We start from the raw sequence: 12,954 nt of genomic DNA, 5'->3' as shown, positions 1-12,954 counted from the left end.
TGCTGTCACAGCCTGGGGTGGGGGTGAGCGGGGGTGGTCCCTGGGTCTAGGGCTGGCTCTCCAGGGGAAGTGAGTGATCTGAACCTGTTATTCCTGCAAAGCCAGATATGGTGCTAAAGCTCCTTACCTGCCTACTCCACCCCACTCCTTCAAGTTCATGATGAGAGCAGAAAGAATGTCACCAGCTATAATACAGACAGAGCAACATGGTCCAAAAAAGTCTGCTGGGATTGTGAAGTGCAGCTGGGAGACTTAAGGGGAAGAGAGAGATCTTGCCCCACAGTAGGCGGAGCCTACCTTTCAGGAAGGACTTTGTGGGTGTTGGAGGCCCTGGGGGCACCCTGTCCCAGGCAAGGGGAAAAGGAAAGCCTCATTCCTGGTGGCTCCAACTGCTCTGGGTTTCCAGGGGCTTTGGAAAGGGGAGTGGGGACAGAGATGTCAGCAGCAGCCACAGCCCCGAATCTGAACTTGCCACTCCTTAAGGGGTGTGAGAGACGGCTGCTCAGGAACCAGACTCTGGGCCCCAGTTCTTCCCAAATGCTTCTGCAGAGGCTGCAAACTGGACGCTTTGAGATGAGATGCTGCTCAGTGACATGCCTTTTAGGTGTATGTGGTGTTTTTACAGATTTGAAGGTGTATAAAATATCCTGCATTTTCACATTGCCGTCAGGAGGCCCGCGGTCCCACGGTTGGGGCCGTCTTAGACTGGGCGTGTGTGCCTCCGGCTTGCATAACCCACCTCACCGATCCATTGGCCTGTTTGCTGTGTGACCCCTGCACCCTTCTGTATCCTCAGCAGTGTGAGGGAGGCTGCTTCTGCAGGGGTCCTCTTGTATTTACTCATTAATTCTTTTCACAAACATTTCTTGAGCTTCTGAGCATCGCAGCCTGAGCTAGGCACCGGGCTGAAAGGACAGTAAGCCATGGTCTTTGCAGACCTGAGTTGACAGACCAGATGGGGAGGCAGAGAAAGAAGCTCTGAGAGCAGGTGAGGATTCACTGAGAACAGGTGAGAGATGGGTGCATAGGAGCCAGGGGAGCAGACACCTGGGCACCTGACCTAGGCTGGTGGGGTCCAGGAAGGCTTCTGGCAGAGCTGTGGCCTAAGCTGAATTCTGAAGGATGAGAGGGGTTAGCCTGGTGAGAAGAGGGGAGAGGAGGGGAAATGGAAGAGAAGTGGACCCCAGCCAGAGGCATTGACCACTCCCTGCGGGAGGGAGTCCAGTGAGTGGCTGGGACTTTGGTCTCTAGAATTCTCATTCCATACCTCCTCAGTCTATGACGCTAGAGCATCACCTCTCTGAGCCCGTTTTCTCACATATAAAAAGGCATGATAATACTGACTTGCAAGGGTTGCTGTGAGGATGAAATTAGAGACTGCACATCTGGGCCCCCTTTGCTGTGTAGTTGGTGCCCAGTACCCATGGCAGAAAGCGCTCGTCAAGTGCCAGGCTAGGCAGCCCCTCTCCCAGGGAGCACACACCCTCTCCCCAGGTTTGGGTGGGCGCAAGTGAGTGTTTGAAGGGTTAATCTGGCATTTTCAAATCATTCTACCCGTGGTGAGAAAGGACTAGCTTTTCCGTTTCTAGAGAGGCCGTGGGGGATGGCAGCCCTCAGTTCTGGCTTCCCTTCCAGCTGCTGCTTATGGAGGAAGTGAAAATAGGAAGCCACCCCCTCCCAGTTCCCCCACTGCGCAGGCAAAGGCCAGCTCGTCTCAGCCTGCAGACACCTACCAGGTATGTGTTTTCTTTTGTGCGAGGCACAACACAGCAGGACGCCTGCTCGGGTGGGTGTGGAGGAAGGCCGGGGAAGAGCATGTCCTCTGCACACCTTCTCTAGAAAATAGAGCAGAGAGCCTGGGCTCGGGCCACCCGGTGCTGCTGGGATCCCAGGACGGAAGGCAGTCGTGCGCTGCAGCATCACCGCGGTGAGGCATCACCGAGTCAGAGGCCATGCAATTCAGAAACGCCCAACAGTTTCAGGTTCGAGGCCTCCATTCACCCTTACATTGCCTTTCGTGGGCTGTCCCCCGCAGTTCTGCTTTTCAGACCATTGAGTGCCATTGTCATTTGTTTGCTTCCCCCATTGTCATTTGTTTGCTTCTGGGTCTGTGGGATTCTATATTTTCTGAGTTCTAATAGGGAGCAAAGACCAGCTTCCACTACAGGGGCCTCACAGCTGAGGCTCTGCCAGTTGGCCCACCCATGGCAGACTTCCTACTCTGCTGGACAGGAGGGGTACATGGAAAGACCCTTTCCTAGGGCAGTGGCCCCCAAATACTGATATTTTAGTATAAAACTGTGTTTTCTAAATCCAGTTCACATCTGGAAACAGCATACAATTAGTGGGATTCTGCCGCTGGAGTAATGAGGATTAGGCGGCATGATTACCAGGTTATGGACTAGGCAACCAACTAGAGAACAAGAATAAGGGAGTCACTGACAGAGCCAGAATTAGCGTGCAGGCCTTTCCACTAGATTCTGAAGGTCCTCATAGATTTCAGGATGCTTTCCGAAGAGGGTTATAAAGGTGCTTCTTTAGCTTTCCTTATCGAGTGCAGACAGATGGAGTTGAAGGCTCTGTTTGAGTTAAAGGAGAGGTCTGCTGTCGGGGTGCCTTCTGGAGGGTCCGAGGGAGTGCAGGGGTCTAAAAAGAGCTAGTTGGGACTTCCCTGGTGATGCAGTGGTTTAGATTCCGAGCTCCCAATGCAAGGGGCCTGGGTTCGATCCCTGGTCAGGGAACTAGATCCCACATGCATGCCACAACTAAGACCCAGCACAACCAAATAAGTAAATAAATATAAAAAAAATAAAATAAAGAGCTAACGTTTCTCGGGCACCTGAGTCAGGCACTGTGTAAAATTCTTTATCTATGTTGACTTACTGACTCAGCTCAGCTCTCTGAAATGCTTTGTCCTCATCTTATAGATAAGGATTCAGGCACAGAGAGACTAAGTAACTTGCCAAAGGTCGCAAAGCTGGAGCCAGAATTCAAATGGACTTCAGAGTCTGCAGCTCAGCCCCCTGCACCCTCCGCATGTGGTAAGGGGCCCTGGGGAAGGGCGTGGGATAGTTGAGGGCAGATGGCATATCTGGGACTCACTGCTGGCAGTCGGCCGGCGGCCTCGTGGGAAGGGTGGAAAATCCCCATCTGAGCCACAGAACCAAGCCAGGGGGATGGGAGGGGTGGTGCTGTGAGGGATAAGGGCCGTCTTGAGGACACCTGAGCATCTCTGGCCAGGGAGGGCGGGTGGCAGATGGGCAGCCGTGGAGCCCAGCCCCGACCAGCTGTTGTTTGCAGAGGAGGGCAAGTGCGTGGTGACAGCTGGATTAGGTGTGCCCAGCAACCTCAGTGACCACCGGGTGGAGATGCACAGTGGGCCCTTTTGGCTGCCCCTTCCAGCACCTCCGAGCCCGGGGAGCTTAGTGCTTGCTAATCTCTGTCCCCATGGCAGCAGGAGGTGACAGGGCCATCCCTAAGGCCGTGGAATCTTCCACCTCTTGATGGCCAGGGAACTTTTCCAAAGGTTCAGAGAACCTCCTCCCTTCTAGAAAGTGAGATGTAAAACTAAGATGATGGGCCCAGTGTCTGTCTGTAACTGGTGAGTGGTATCTCTCCTGTCCTACTCAGTCCGCCTCTTGTCCAAGTCCTCTGTATCTGCTTTGATTTGGGCCTGCTGGTTTCATTGGTTTTGTCTGCCCTTCTGTCTTGTTTCTTGCCTCATTTCACAAAGGATTTGAAGCAGCTCTCAAAAATACATTGAAAGTAATAGGACAATGAAATATATATTTGAGTAGCTTGGGGCCAGAGGACTACATGGGTAAGCCACTGGAGGAGTGTATGGAATGCTGTGATTCCTTAGTGACCCCTTTCCAGAATATTGCTTCTGGAACCATTCTAATCTGTCTTATACTTTAAAACTTAGAATGATATTTTGGGAATATTTTCTTTTTCATTTACATAGGCAGTTGATTCATTCAATAAATATTTATTAAGTACCTATTTTTTTTTTTTTTTGCGGTACGCGGGCCTCTCACTGTTGTGGCCTCTCCCGTTGCGGAGCACAGGCTCCGGACGGGCAGACCCAGCGGCCATGGCTCACGGGCCCAGCCGCTTTGCATCCCCCACCCCGGCAGGCGGACTCCCAACCACTGCACCACCAGGGAAGCCCTATTAAGTACCTATTTAAAAAAAGAAGAAGAAAAACATCCCCACTGTTTTCATTTCTAAATTCTTTTGTCACATTCTGGGGACATCAGTATGGTGTCCTTTCAGAATCAGACACTGGCTAATGTTTTGAATTCTAGATAACACTCCAGAATCCACTCCTATATATCATTTTAGTTGTTCGTCTTGTTGGTAATCCAGAGTCTTCTCCTTATCGTTTTGACCATTTCTCCAGGAATGTTCTAGAAAACCATTTTTAAAAAATTACATTTTCTAATGCTCGTCAACATTCTCATGGCATTATCTGGAACATGGCTGAGTTTGCAGCTGGGTATCGGCTTCCCTGCAGTATGGGCCAGTCAGGGCAGCCTGGGTGACTGATATTGGAGATGAGGTCCTCACTCCAGCCACTGGCTTAGGCTCCTTCATTCGGTGAGATTTACAGGTGTTTACTGAGCACTTTCTTAGGCCCTGGGCACTGCAAATCCACAAGTCCCTGCCTTCATGGAGTTCCATTCTAGTAGACAGAACATAAACTAGGAAACTGATAAACAAGTGACATTATCTGGTTTATATTTTAAAAAGATCCCTCTGGCTGCTATGTGGAAAATGGGCTGTGCTCAGTGGAAGGGGTGGTAGGAAACAGGGAGGTCACTTAGGAGGCCAAGGCAACAAGCCAGACAAGACAGTAGACATGTGTAGCAGTAGACATGGTGAGAGGCGGTCAGACGGGGACATATTTTGGAGGTAGGGCCAGCTGGACCAGCTAATGAGTTCCCCGTAGAGATAAGACAAAGGAATCCAGGATGCATCCAAAGTTTTTTGGAACTGGGTAAGTGGTTTCATTAGCTACCTTACGTTAGACTGGGAGAGGGAAAGGGTTTCTGGGGAGGGGATAAGAATCAAGAGTTTTATTTTGGCCATACTAAGTCAAGATGTCATGTCAGTAAAGAGATCTGTAAACTTCTAGTGATCAGTCAGCACTTCAGTGAATCTGGACCGGGTGTGCTGGAGCAGAGGGATGGTCCCAAGGAACAGGCTGCCCAGTGCCGCACTGCCTGTGATCAGGGCAGACCTGGACTCCCCTGGAACCGCCCCCCCCCCGCCCCTGCCCAAGGCAGCTTGCTCTAGGCTTATACATTCATTCATGCATTTGACACATTCAACACATATTTATTGAGTGCTCTACTGGCTATTTTCCATTTGCCCCTCAAAAGCACATGCTTTTGGTGTGATCTAAATGGACAACATGTTCTTTTCTGGTGTTCCATTTAGTGTTCTGCTTTTGAAGAAACATGAAAGCCAGCTGAGTGAATGGGTCTGTTTATAAAAGATAGCTAATAAGACCCACGGAGCTGGGCTCCTATAATCCGGGGCTGGTGGGAGGACATGTGAACTTGGAACCCTTTTTTTTTTTTTTTTATTTTGCGGTACGCGGACCTCTCACTGTTGCGGCCTCTCCCTTTGCGGAGCACAGGCTCTGGACGCGCAGGCTCAGCGGCCATGGCCCACGGGCGCAGCCGCTCCGCGGCATGTGGGATCTTCCCAGACCAGGGCACAAACCCGTGTCCCCTGCATCGGCAGGCGGACTCTCAACCACTTTGCCACCAGGGAAGCCCTTGGAACCCTTTTATCCTGTGTCTCTGCTCCTCGGGCCACCACCTCCATCTCCTCCCGATGCTGTCATGCCTCTGATTAGAGCCCTGCTCAGGATCCTTAGGGGCACCCCAAATTCCCTTGCAGGGCCTTCCCAGTCTGGCCTCAGCCCCTTGTCAGTCCTTTCCCTCAGCATTCCAAGCCCGACCCTGCCCCCACTCTGCCCATGATGACCCTCGCATGGCTCAGGAGGGCTGTTTACAGAGCATGCCACCCAGCCTGGCCTTCCAGCAGTGGTTCCACTGCTCCTTGCCCACCCATGATGCCCTCACCCTGTCACTGGGGCAGAGGCCCAGCTCGGCAGCTGCAGCCCCCTGCGCCTTCCTTCCTTAGTCCACTTCTGGGATGAGCGCCTTGCCCCACTGTGCTCCTAAAGTGCTCGTCTGTTGAGGAGCGGAAACCCTTATCCAAGCAGGAAGCACTGCTGGCTTGTGCCCGGGGAGCGGGACAAATCCTTTAGTCACCAGGCATGGAGAAGGCGGGAGGCTGTGTCCCCACGGCCCACCGGGCTCTGTGCCCAGTAGGAGATGGCTCACTGATCCTGGAGGCCCCGAGTGTGTCTGACTCATCTTTGCACCTCCCACGCACCTGGCCCAGGCCCTGCTTATGCAGGATTTACGGTAAAGGGGCTTCTTCCTGCTGCCCTGGAACTTCCACTAATGGCCCAGCTGAGGAGCACAGATGCTCAGTACCCTCACAAACTAAAGCTGTGCTCTTCAGCACGTCTGGGGTGGGAATACTGCAAGGGCATTACCTGGAACTTGTCAGAAATGCAGACTCTCAGGCCTCACCCAAGACCCACCGAATCAGAACCTGTATTTTAACAAGGATCCCCAAGGATTTCACGTGCTCAGTTGAGGATGAGAAGGGCTGATAAAGAGAAGGGCTAGTCATATCCATGCGGGACTTAAAAGATGGCAAGACGAATCCCAACAATCGCCACCCCATCCAGGCGAGGGAAGAGATTCGGAATTTGAAAAGGTGTCCGGTGCCAGTCAGGTTCACAGTTGCAGGAAACAGAAACCACTTTGGCTGTTTTAGGTAGAAGAGGATTTGTTACTGGAAATTCAGTGTTTACAACACTGTTGGAAGGGCCCAGAACACCCCTGCAGACCCTCTAGAGAGCTGCTGCCTCTGCCCCATCAGGAAGGCAGGGCTTCAGGAGTGATTGAGGCCGTGGGCGACCCCAGACCACTGCCTCTCTTTGACCCAGAGATGGGGACGCCGCCGCGGCCACTGCCGCCACCACCTCTCCACACTGACGAAAAACCCAACATCTCCCCAGCCAAAGCAGCGGGGAGGCCATGGTCTCTGCCTCTCTTCTTCCTCCCAAATCTAGTGCAAGCACAGCTAATTCGCAGGACTGCTTTGGCCCTGCTTTGAAGTCAAGTGATGGGGGAAGAGCTTGCAGAGTTTGGGGCCCCTACCAGAAGGGGAGGGTGGTGTCTCATGCCCTGGCTGGGAGCGTACTGAGTTGCAGAAAACCAGAACCTGCTCCATGCCACCTCTAAGGCAGGGTTCAAGAGAGTTCTTGGGAGCAAAACATGGATGGTATCTTACAGGTAGTGGGGAGGGCATATACATGAAGACGGAGGGTGGTGCCTGCTTCCAGCCGGGAGAAGCCTGGAGCGGGGAGGCTGGCAGAGTGGGGCAAAGGGAGATGGGTCAGCAGCTGGGTAGGCCATGCTGCTGGCGTTAGGTGGGGCAGGGATAAGTGGGGCGTCCCCAAGGTCCCTGTGGCTCAGGGGGGACTGTGCAGGGAGCTGGCCTTGAGCCAGCATTGCCGGTACCCCACTCACCTAACGGGGCTCAGGGCTCCCCGCAGCAGCACCCTGGGTGGGGTGGGCCACAGGGCCAGGAGCTGAGATGGGTGGGGAGGCGTCAGCCCGAGTGCATGTGCTTCTTGCTAAAGGGGTCACGTGCGGGTTCTCCGGGGAGCAGACTTGAGACACTTGTGTGGGGTTGTTTACTAGGGAGTGGCCCAGGAGCAGCACTATGAAAGGGAGGGGAGGAGGCAGGGTGGGCAGAGGGAAGCCGAGCTGTGCTGCAGGCCTAAACCGACCCAAAGGTGCCTGTCAGAGCTGGCCAGGCCCTATGCCCGGGCCGCCATCAGCCATCGGTGGACCTGCCGTTGGAAGGATGACAGCTCTCTGTGACTGTCCCTGGGGCTGACAGCAGCTGGGCAACAGGCCCTTCCTTTGGGGGGGGTGTCTGGGCAGCCATCTCCATGTCCACCACAGAAGGCCCGGGGCAGAAGTCTCTGCGTGGGTGGTGGGGTGGGAACTGGTTCCAGAGATCCCACCACGGGCCCACACGAGAGCCAGCCTGTCAAGACGAAGGTGTGACGGCCGATGTTGGCCAAGAGAGCCCCACAGAGAGCAGGACGACTTTGCACTTCCCCCCTCATTCCATCCTCCCTCATCCCGTTCCTGGAGGAGTGAAGACGGGGTCTACAGAGGGGCGAGGGGAGAAGCTGCGAAAGGTCCGAGATCAGAGTTTTCTAATAGATTTGACTGGACTTTTAGATCCCTGGAAGGGAGTTGAACTATCAAAATGAGACTTATTCTTCAAACTAAAAGAAGGCCATGGACTCTTCCTGAGATGGCAGTTCAGGGGTACAGAAAAGGAGCTCTGACATAGTTGATGCGAGGCAGAGATGGGAGAAAAATAAAGTTGTACCCTGATAGTCCAAATTCAGCCTGTTTGCTGAATTTGGCCATCACTGAGGGGCTGCACAGAGCTGGCGATGTCCTTGGTGGGGCACAGGAAGGGGGTGGGCCTGCACTCTTTGCTTATTGCATCCAAGAGGCTCTGGAGCCTGTGTGGTGACCCAGTTTTCTGCCTTGTCTGAGCGACATGTGCTCTGATTATAGGGGTGTGAGGGCCCTAAATGACTGCAAAGTACTTTTCAATCAGACAAAAAATAGGTAAGAAATGCATTTCCATTAATGCCCCAATTATCTTGGTCCCAACAGGACAAAAACCTGTGCTATGCCGGCTCCTAGGGATGTGTCGTCAGGATCCCGACTGTCCTCTCCCAGAGGCAGCTTGCGCTCCGCTCGCACACCTGAGGGGCTAGAGAGGGGTCCTAACGATGGCTGAGGCTCATCCCTCCCTTCAGAGGCCTGGGTGCAAGGCCCAGGAAGGGAGCCCTGTCGGTCCCTCAGAGGCAGGGCCACCGGCCCAGGGTGTCCGTGTGAAGTGGGAACTGCCGCAGCCCTACCAGTCCCTTTTGTTAGACACGCCCTGTGGCAGCTCTGGGGTTTCTCGGCCCCCTTTAACCCAGAGAGCAATTTTGTCTCATAAACCGCTCTTGAATGGGCCCTGCGCAGCAGTCCTGACTGTCTGTTCTCTGTCAGACTCTCATCTCTCATCTCATCTCCAGGGGAGAACCTGTTCCTTGCCTCTACCAGCTTCTGGTGGGTCCGGTAGGTCTTTGGCTTGTGGCTGCATCACTTGTCTCTGCCGACGTGGTCACATGGCCTTCTCCTCCTCTGTGCAGTTACATCTCCTGCTGCCTCCATTTCTTAAGGGTACATGTGATCTCATTTAGGGTCCACCCAGGTAATCCAGGATAATCTCCCCATTTTTATATCCTTAACTTGATCACATCTGCAAAGACCCTGTTTCCAAATAAAGTGACACATACAGATTCCAGGGTTAGGATCTGTTATCTCTGGGGGCTGTTATTCAGCCTGCTACAGCCTCCCTTCCTCCCTCACATTATGTTCTAAACTGCTGGTAGTTTACGGCACAGACTGTCATTTTTGCCCCCTGCCCTTTGTCCATGCGTGCATCCTCTCTGCTGGAAACTACCCCCCTCACCCCTCATCCCCCGCATTTGCCTCCTAATGCTTACTCTTATTTTGAGCTCAGGTCACCTCTTCCAGGAAGTGTTCCTTGATACCTCTTCTCATCACACACACCCCTGTTCTGTGGTAGCACCTGCGGGATTACAATGGATTTTTTCTGAATTTGTCTCCCCCACCAGCCTCGAAGCTGCTGAGGGCAGCTACCAGGTTCTAGACATATTTTATCTGAGTATGGATAGATTTTCGAGGAAGGAGGGATGGAAGAAAGGCTCTTGAAGGATAGATTCTGGAATCATTTGGCTTTTAAATTTAATTCAATTTTTGGCTGCAAATTTGTAACAATCTGGCTTAATCTACAATTGAGTGGGTTTAAGGGAGTAGGAGGATGGGTGGTTGGCTCCATCAGAACCTTCTCTGATTAAAATCACAGGAAAGAAAGCTTTGGGAATAGTAATAATAATAATGGCAGCAAAATGGGCTTGCATCTGCATCCACCACCGTTCTCAGCCAGAACCCCACAGACTGGAGCCCGAGGGAGCAGTGTGGGGAGAGCGCAGAGGCGTCCTTCATGAGCATCAGCTGTGTACAAGCGGGTACACTACTGTCTGGGCGAATGCTCCTAACAGTCCCGTGGAGGTGGAGTAGCTGAGCGTCAGACTGACGCCGAGCCGGGGTCCCAACCTGGGCTGGGTGTCTCCAAAGCCCCGGCCCTCCCCACTGCAAGCAGGCAGGGGGAATGGAGCCCTGGGGAGAGCACACAGGGAGAAGAATGAAGGGCATTTCCGCGGCATCCAGTCAGGCCTGTGCCGCAGCCCTGAGGGTCTCCCCCAGTGTGGGCTAGTGCATCCGAACCCGCGCTGTCCTCCCAGCCACAAAGGAGCTGTGGGTTCCTGGGTGCCAGAGCTACAGCCCACTCAACCGCCTCTTGGTCCTGAGGGGGAAACTGAGGTCCATCTGGGGAACGGGAGTGTGGCTGACAGGCTGCTGAGTCTGTGCTCAAGCTGGGTTGAGACAACAGGTGTCTTGCCAGCAAGGGCCTCCTGTGACACCACACTGCCCCTCAGTTGACATTTCCTTTCCGTTCAAGGGGATTACGCAAATCCAAGGTGGTTAAGCTGCCACAGGGCACTATGGAAACGGGGCGCTGTGCTCTGTCTGCCCCTTCCTTCCAGCCAAGCAACAATGACACTGAGGCCAACTTTTCTGGCCAGACTTGTTAGGCTGAATCGCAGAGCATGTGTACAATTTAATTTGAACCTGGGCGGGCAGAGGGGAGAAGCCAGATTGATTACCAGAACAAATTTCAGAGCCAAGTCAGAAGTCCTCCCCCAAATACTGGGCCAGCTGCAGCGTTGGGGGGTGTTACAGATTTGTGTGTGTCAAAATGTCTATTGAAAAAATGTGATCTGCCCACTTGAGATAATTTACATAGTGCCTGACTCTGCAGCTTCTACGCATTTCTTATAAACCAGTTTTTTATTTCTATTTTTATTTTAATTGATTCATTAATTAACCTGAATAAGCAACAGCATGGACAACTGACCCTTGAACAACACAGGCTTGATTTGCGAGGGTCCACTTCTATGTGGATTTTTTTCACTAAATCCGTTCAGTACTACGACACCCAAGGTTGAATCTGTGGATGCGGAACCATGGATACGGAGGGTCACTGTGAAGTTATACATGGATTTGCACTGCATGCAGGGTGGGCGCCCCTAACCCTGGCATTGTTCAAGGGTCAGCTGTACATGGCACCCTCTTCTGAAGGTGGAAAAGGTAAAAAATCTTCTTTCTGCCTGTTACCCAGTCACTGAGTTTCTCTCCCTGGAGGGAATGCTCCCATTTGGGGTATGTCTTTCCAGATAGTCAGTGCATCCACATTTATGTACACATATCCTGTCCTTTTCTACAGCAGTTCATGACTACTCTGCACTGTCTTGCCTGTCCCGCCCCCAACCCCCGTTTTTCACTTAGCAATATATCTTGGCTTGTTTCAGGGCTAACATTCCATTATCCGGATGGGCTGTAATTTCCTTGGCTAGCGCCCTGTTGATGGACATTTAGGTTCCAATCTTCTTCCGTTACTCGCCGTGCCTCAGTGAGTATATACCTCTGCCTACTCCCACCCCCATGAGAGCCTATCTCCGCTGCGCTGTCCGATACAGTAGCCACCAGCCACATGCTGTACTTACATTTCAGTGAATTTGAACTAGATAAAACCGAACTGCCAATTCCTCAGTCATGGTCCTGCTCGCCACATCTCAAGTGCTGGAGAGTCCCGCGGGGCTGGTGGCTGCTGTGCTGACCATGCAGCTCCAGGGCACATCCATGAGCAGGGACAGCGCTGCTCCATGTGGGAAATTCCTAGAAGGGAACTGTGAAGGTCTGTACATCGCAAGTGGTGAACAATATTGCCAGATCTCCCTCTGAAGAGGCTCTAGCTATTTACATTTGAGAGCACTTTTATTTCAGAACAATTTATGGAATATTGGGAAAAAAAGGTTCCCCGTGTACCAACTGCAAGGACGTTCTGTTTCCGTTGTCAATGCCACGTTGCTGGAGTTGGACGCTGCTGTTCCCGCCTGTCACTGGAGCCCCACTCTGGCTGTCTCTCCCTGAGGCCTGGCCTCCAGCTGCCTTGCTGTGGCCTCTTCCCTCCCGCCTCCTTCAGGTCCAGGGTCCTCCACACCCCGACTCACAGCTGCCATGTCTCAAGGGAGACAGCCCATCTCCTCATCCACCCCTGTTGCCATGACACAGCCTCTACGGAAGAGTAGGCATCCTGACTCTCTTCCACCCTCCTTCCCTTCGGTGAACGGGGACCTCCACATTGCCAAATCCATGGCCATTGCCCAGTCCTCACCTTGCTTGACCTGCCAGCTGACCTCTCAGCCACACCGTGCACCCCAACTGTTCCCTTCTTCTGAAGTGCTTGGCCCTTTGGCTTCTGAGACGCCACACCTGCTGTCTCTCTGATTGCTGCATCCCTGCCTCTTTGCAGCCTTGCCCTCCTTGCAGCATTTAACACTGGGTCGTCTTATTTTCCTCATTCTCTGCTTTTTTCCTGGGAGAGCTCATCCCCACTGTGGCTTGGATTAGCATCATTTAGGGAGTGATGGTCAAGCTTTTTTTTTTTTTGCGGTACACGGGCCTCTCACTGTTGCGGCCTCTCCCGTTGCGGAGCACAGGCTCCGGACGCACAGGCTCAGCGGCCATGGCTCACGGGCCCAGCCACTCCGCGGCACGTGGGATCTTCCCGGACCAGGGCACGAACCCGTGTCCCCTGCATCGGCAGGCGACTCCCAACCACTGCGCCACC

The 12,954-nt window shown here is 53.1% G+C and overlaps 1 protein-coding gene and 1 long non-coding RNA gene across 6 annotated transcripts in view; one reads left to right on the top strand and one right to left on the bottom strand.

The window, feature by feature from the left end:
• The window catches only part of DET1 (DET1 partner of COP1 E3 ubiquitin ligase), a 56,362-nt gene that overhangs the window by 34,660 nt on the left and 8,748 nt on the right, over nucleotides 1-12,954 (top strand). For 4 of the 5 annotated variants that reach the window (XM_024732921.1, XM_024732923.1, XM_024732919.1 and 1 more), the window contains exon 6: nucleotides 11,633-11,733. In XM_024732921.1, the coding sequence (XP_024588689.1) occupies nucleotides 11,633-11,699 (67 nt within the window). In that variant the 3' untranslated portion in view covers nucleotides 11,700-11,733. Of the gene's footprint in view, nucleotides 1-11,632; nucleotides 11,734-11,834; nucleotides 11,905-12,954 lie in introns of those variants that run through there. The other variant, XM_024732924.1, reaches the window with a different exon arrangement.
• LOC112391555 (uncharacterized) lies at nucleotides 5,678-11,958 on the bottom strand. The gene is made up of 3 exons (XR_003001510.1): nucleotides 11,828-11,958; nucleotides 9,683-9,768; nucleotides 5,678-9,446 (listed from the first exon to the last, which is right to left on the bottom strand). It is a non-coding gene; the product is annotated as an uncharacterized LOC112391555 (long non-coding RNA).

Source organism: Neophocaena asiaeorientalis, unplaced genomic scaffold (genome assembly GCF_003031525.2).
Source record: "Neophocaena asiaeorientalis asiaeorientalis breed wild unplaced genomic scaffold, Neophocaena_asiaeorientalis_V1.1 scaffold442, whole genome shotgun sequence".
Classification (NCBI taxonomy): Eukaryota; Metazoa; Chordata; class Mammalia; order Artiodactyla; family Phocoenidae; genus Neophocaena; species Neophocaena asiaeorientalis.
The sequence above is the reverse complement of the archived record's forward strand: the minus strand, read 5'-3'. Positions and strand labels throughout refer to the sequence as shown.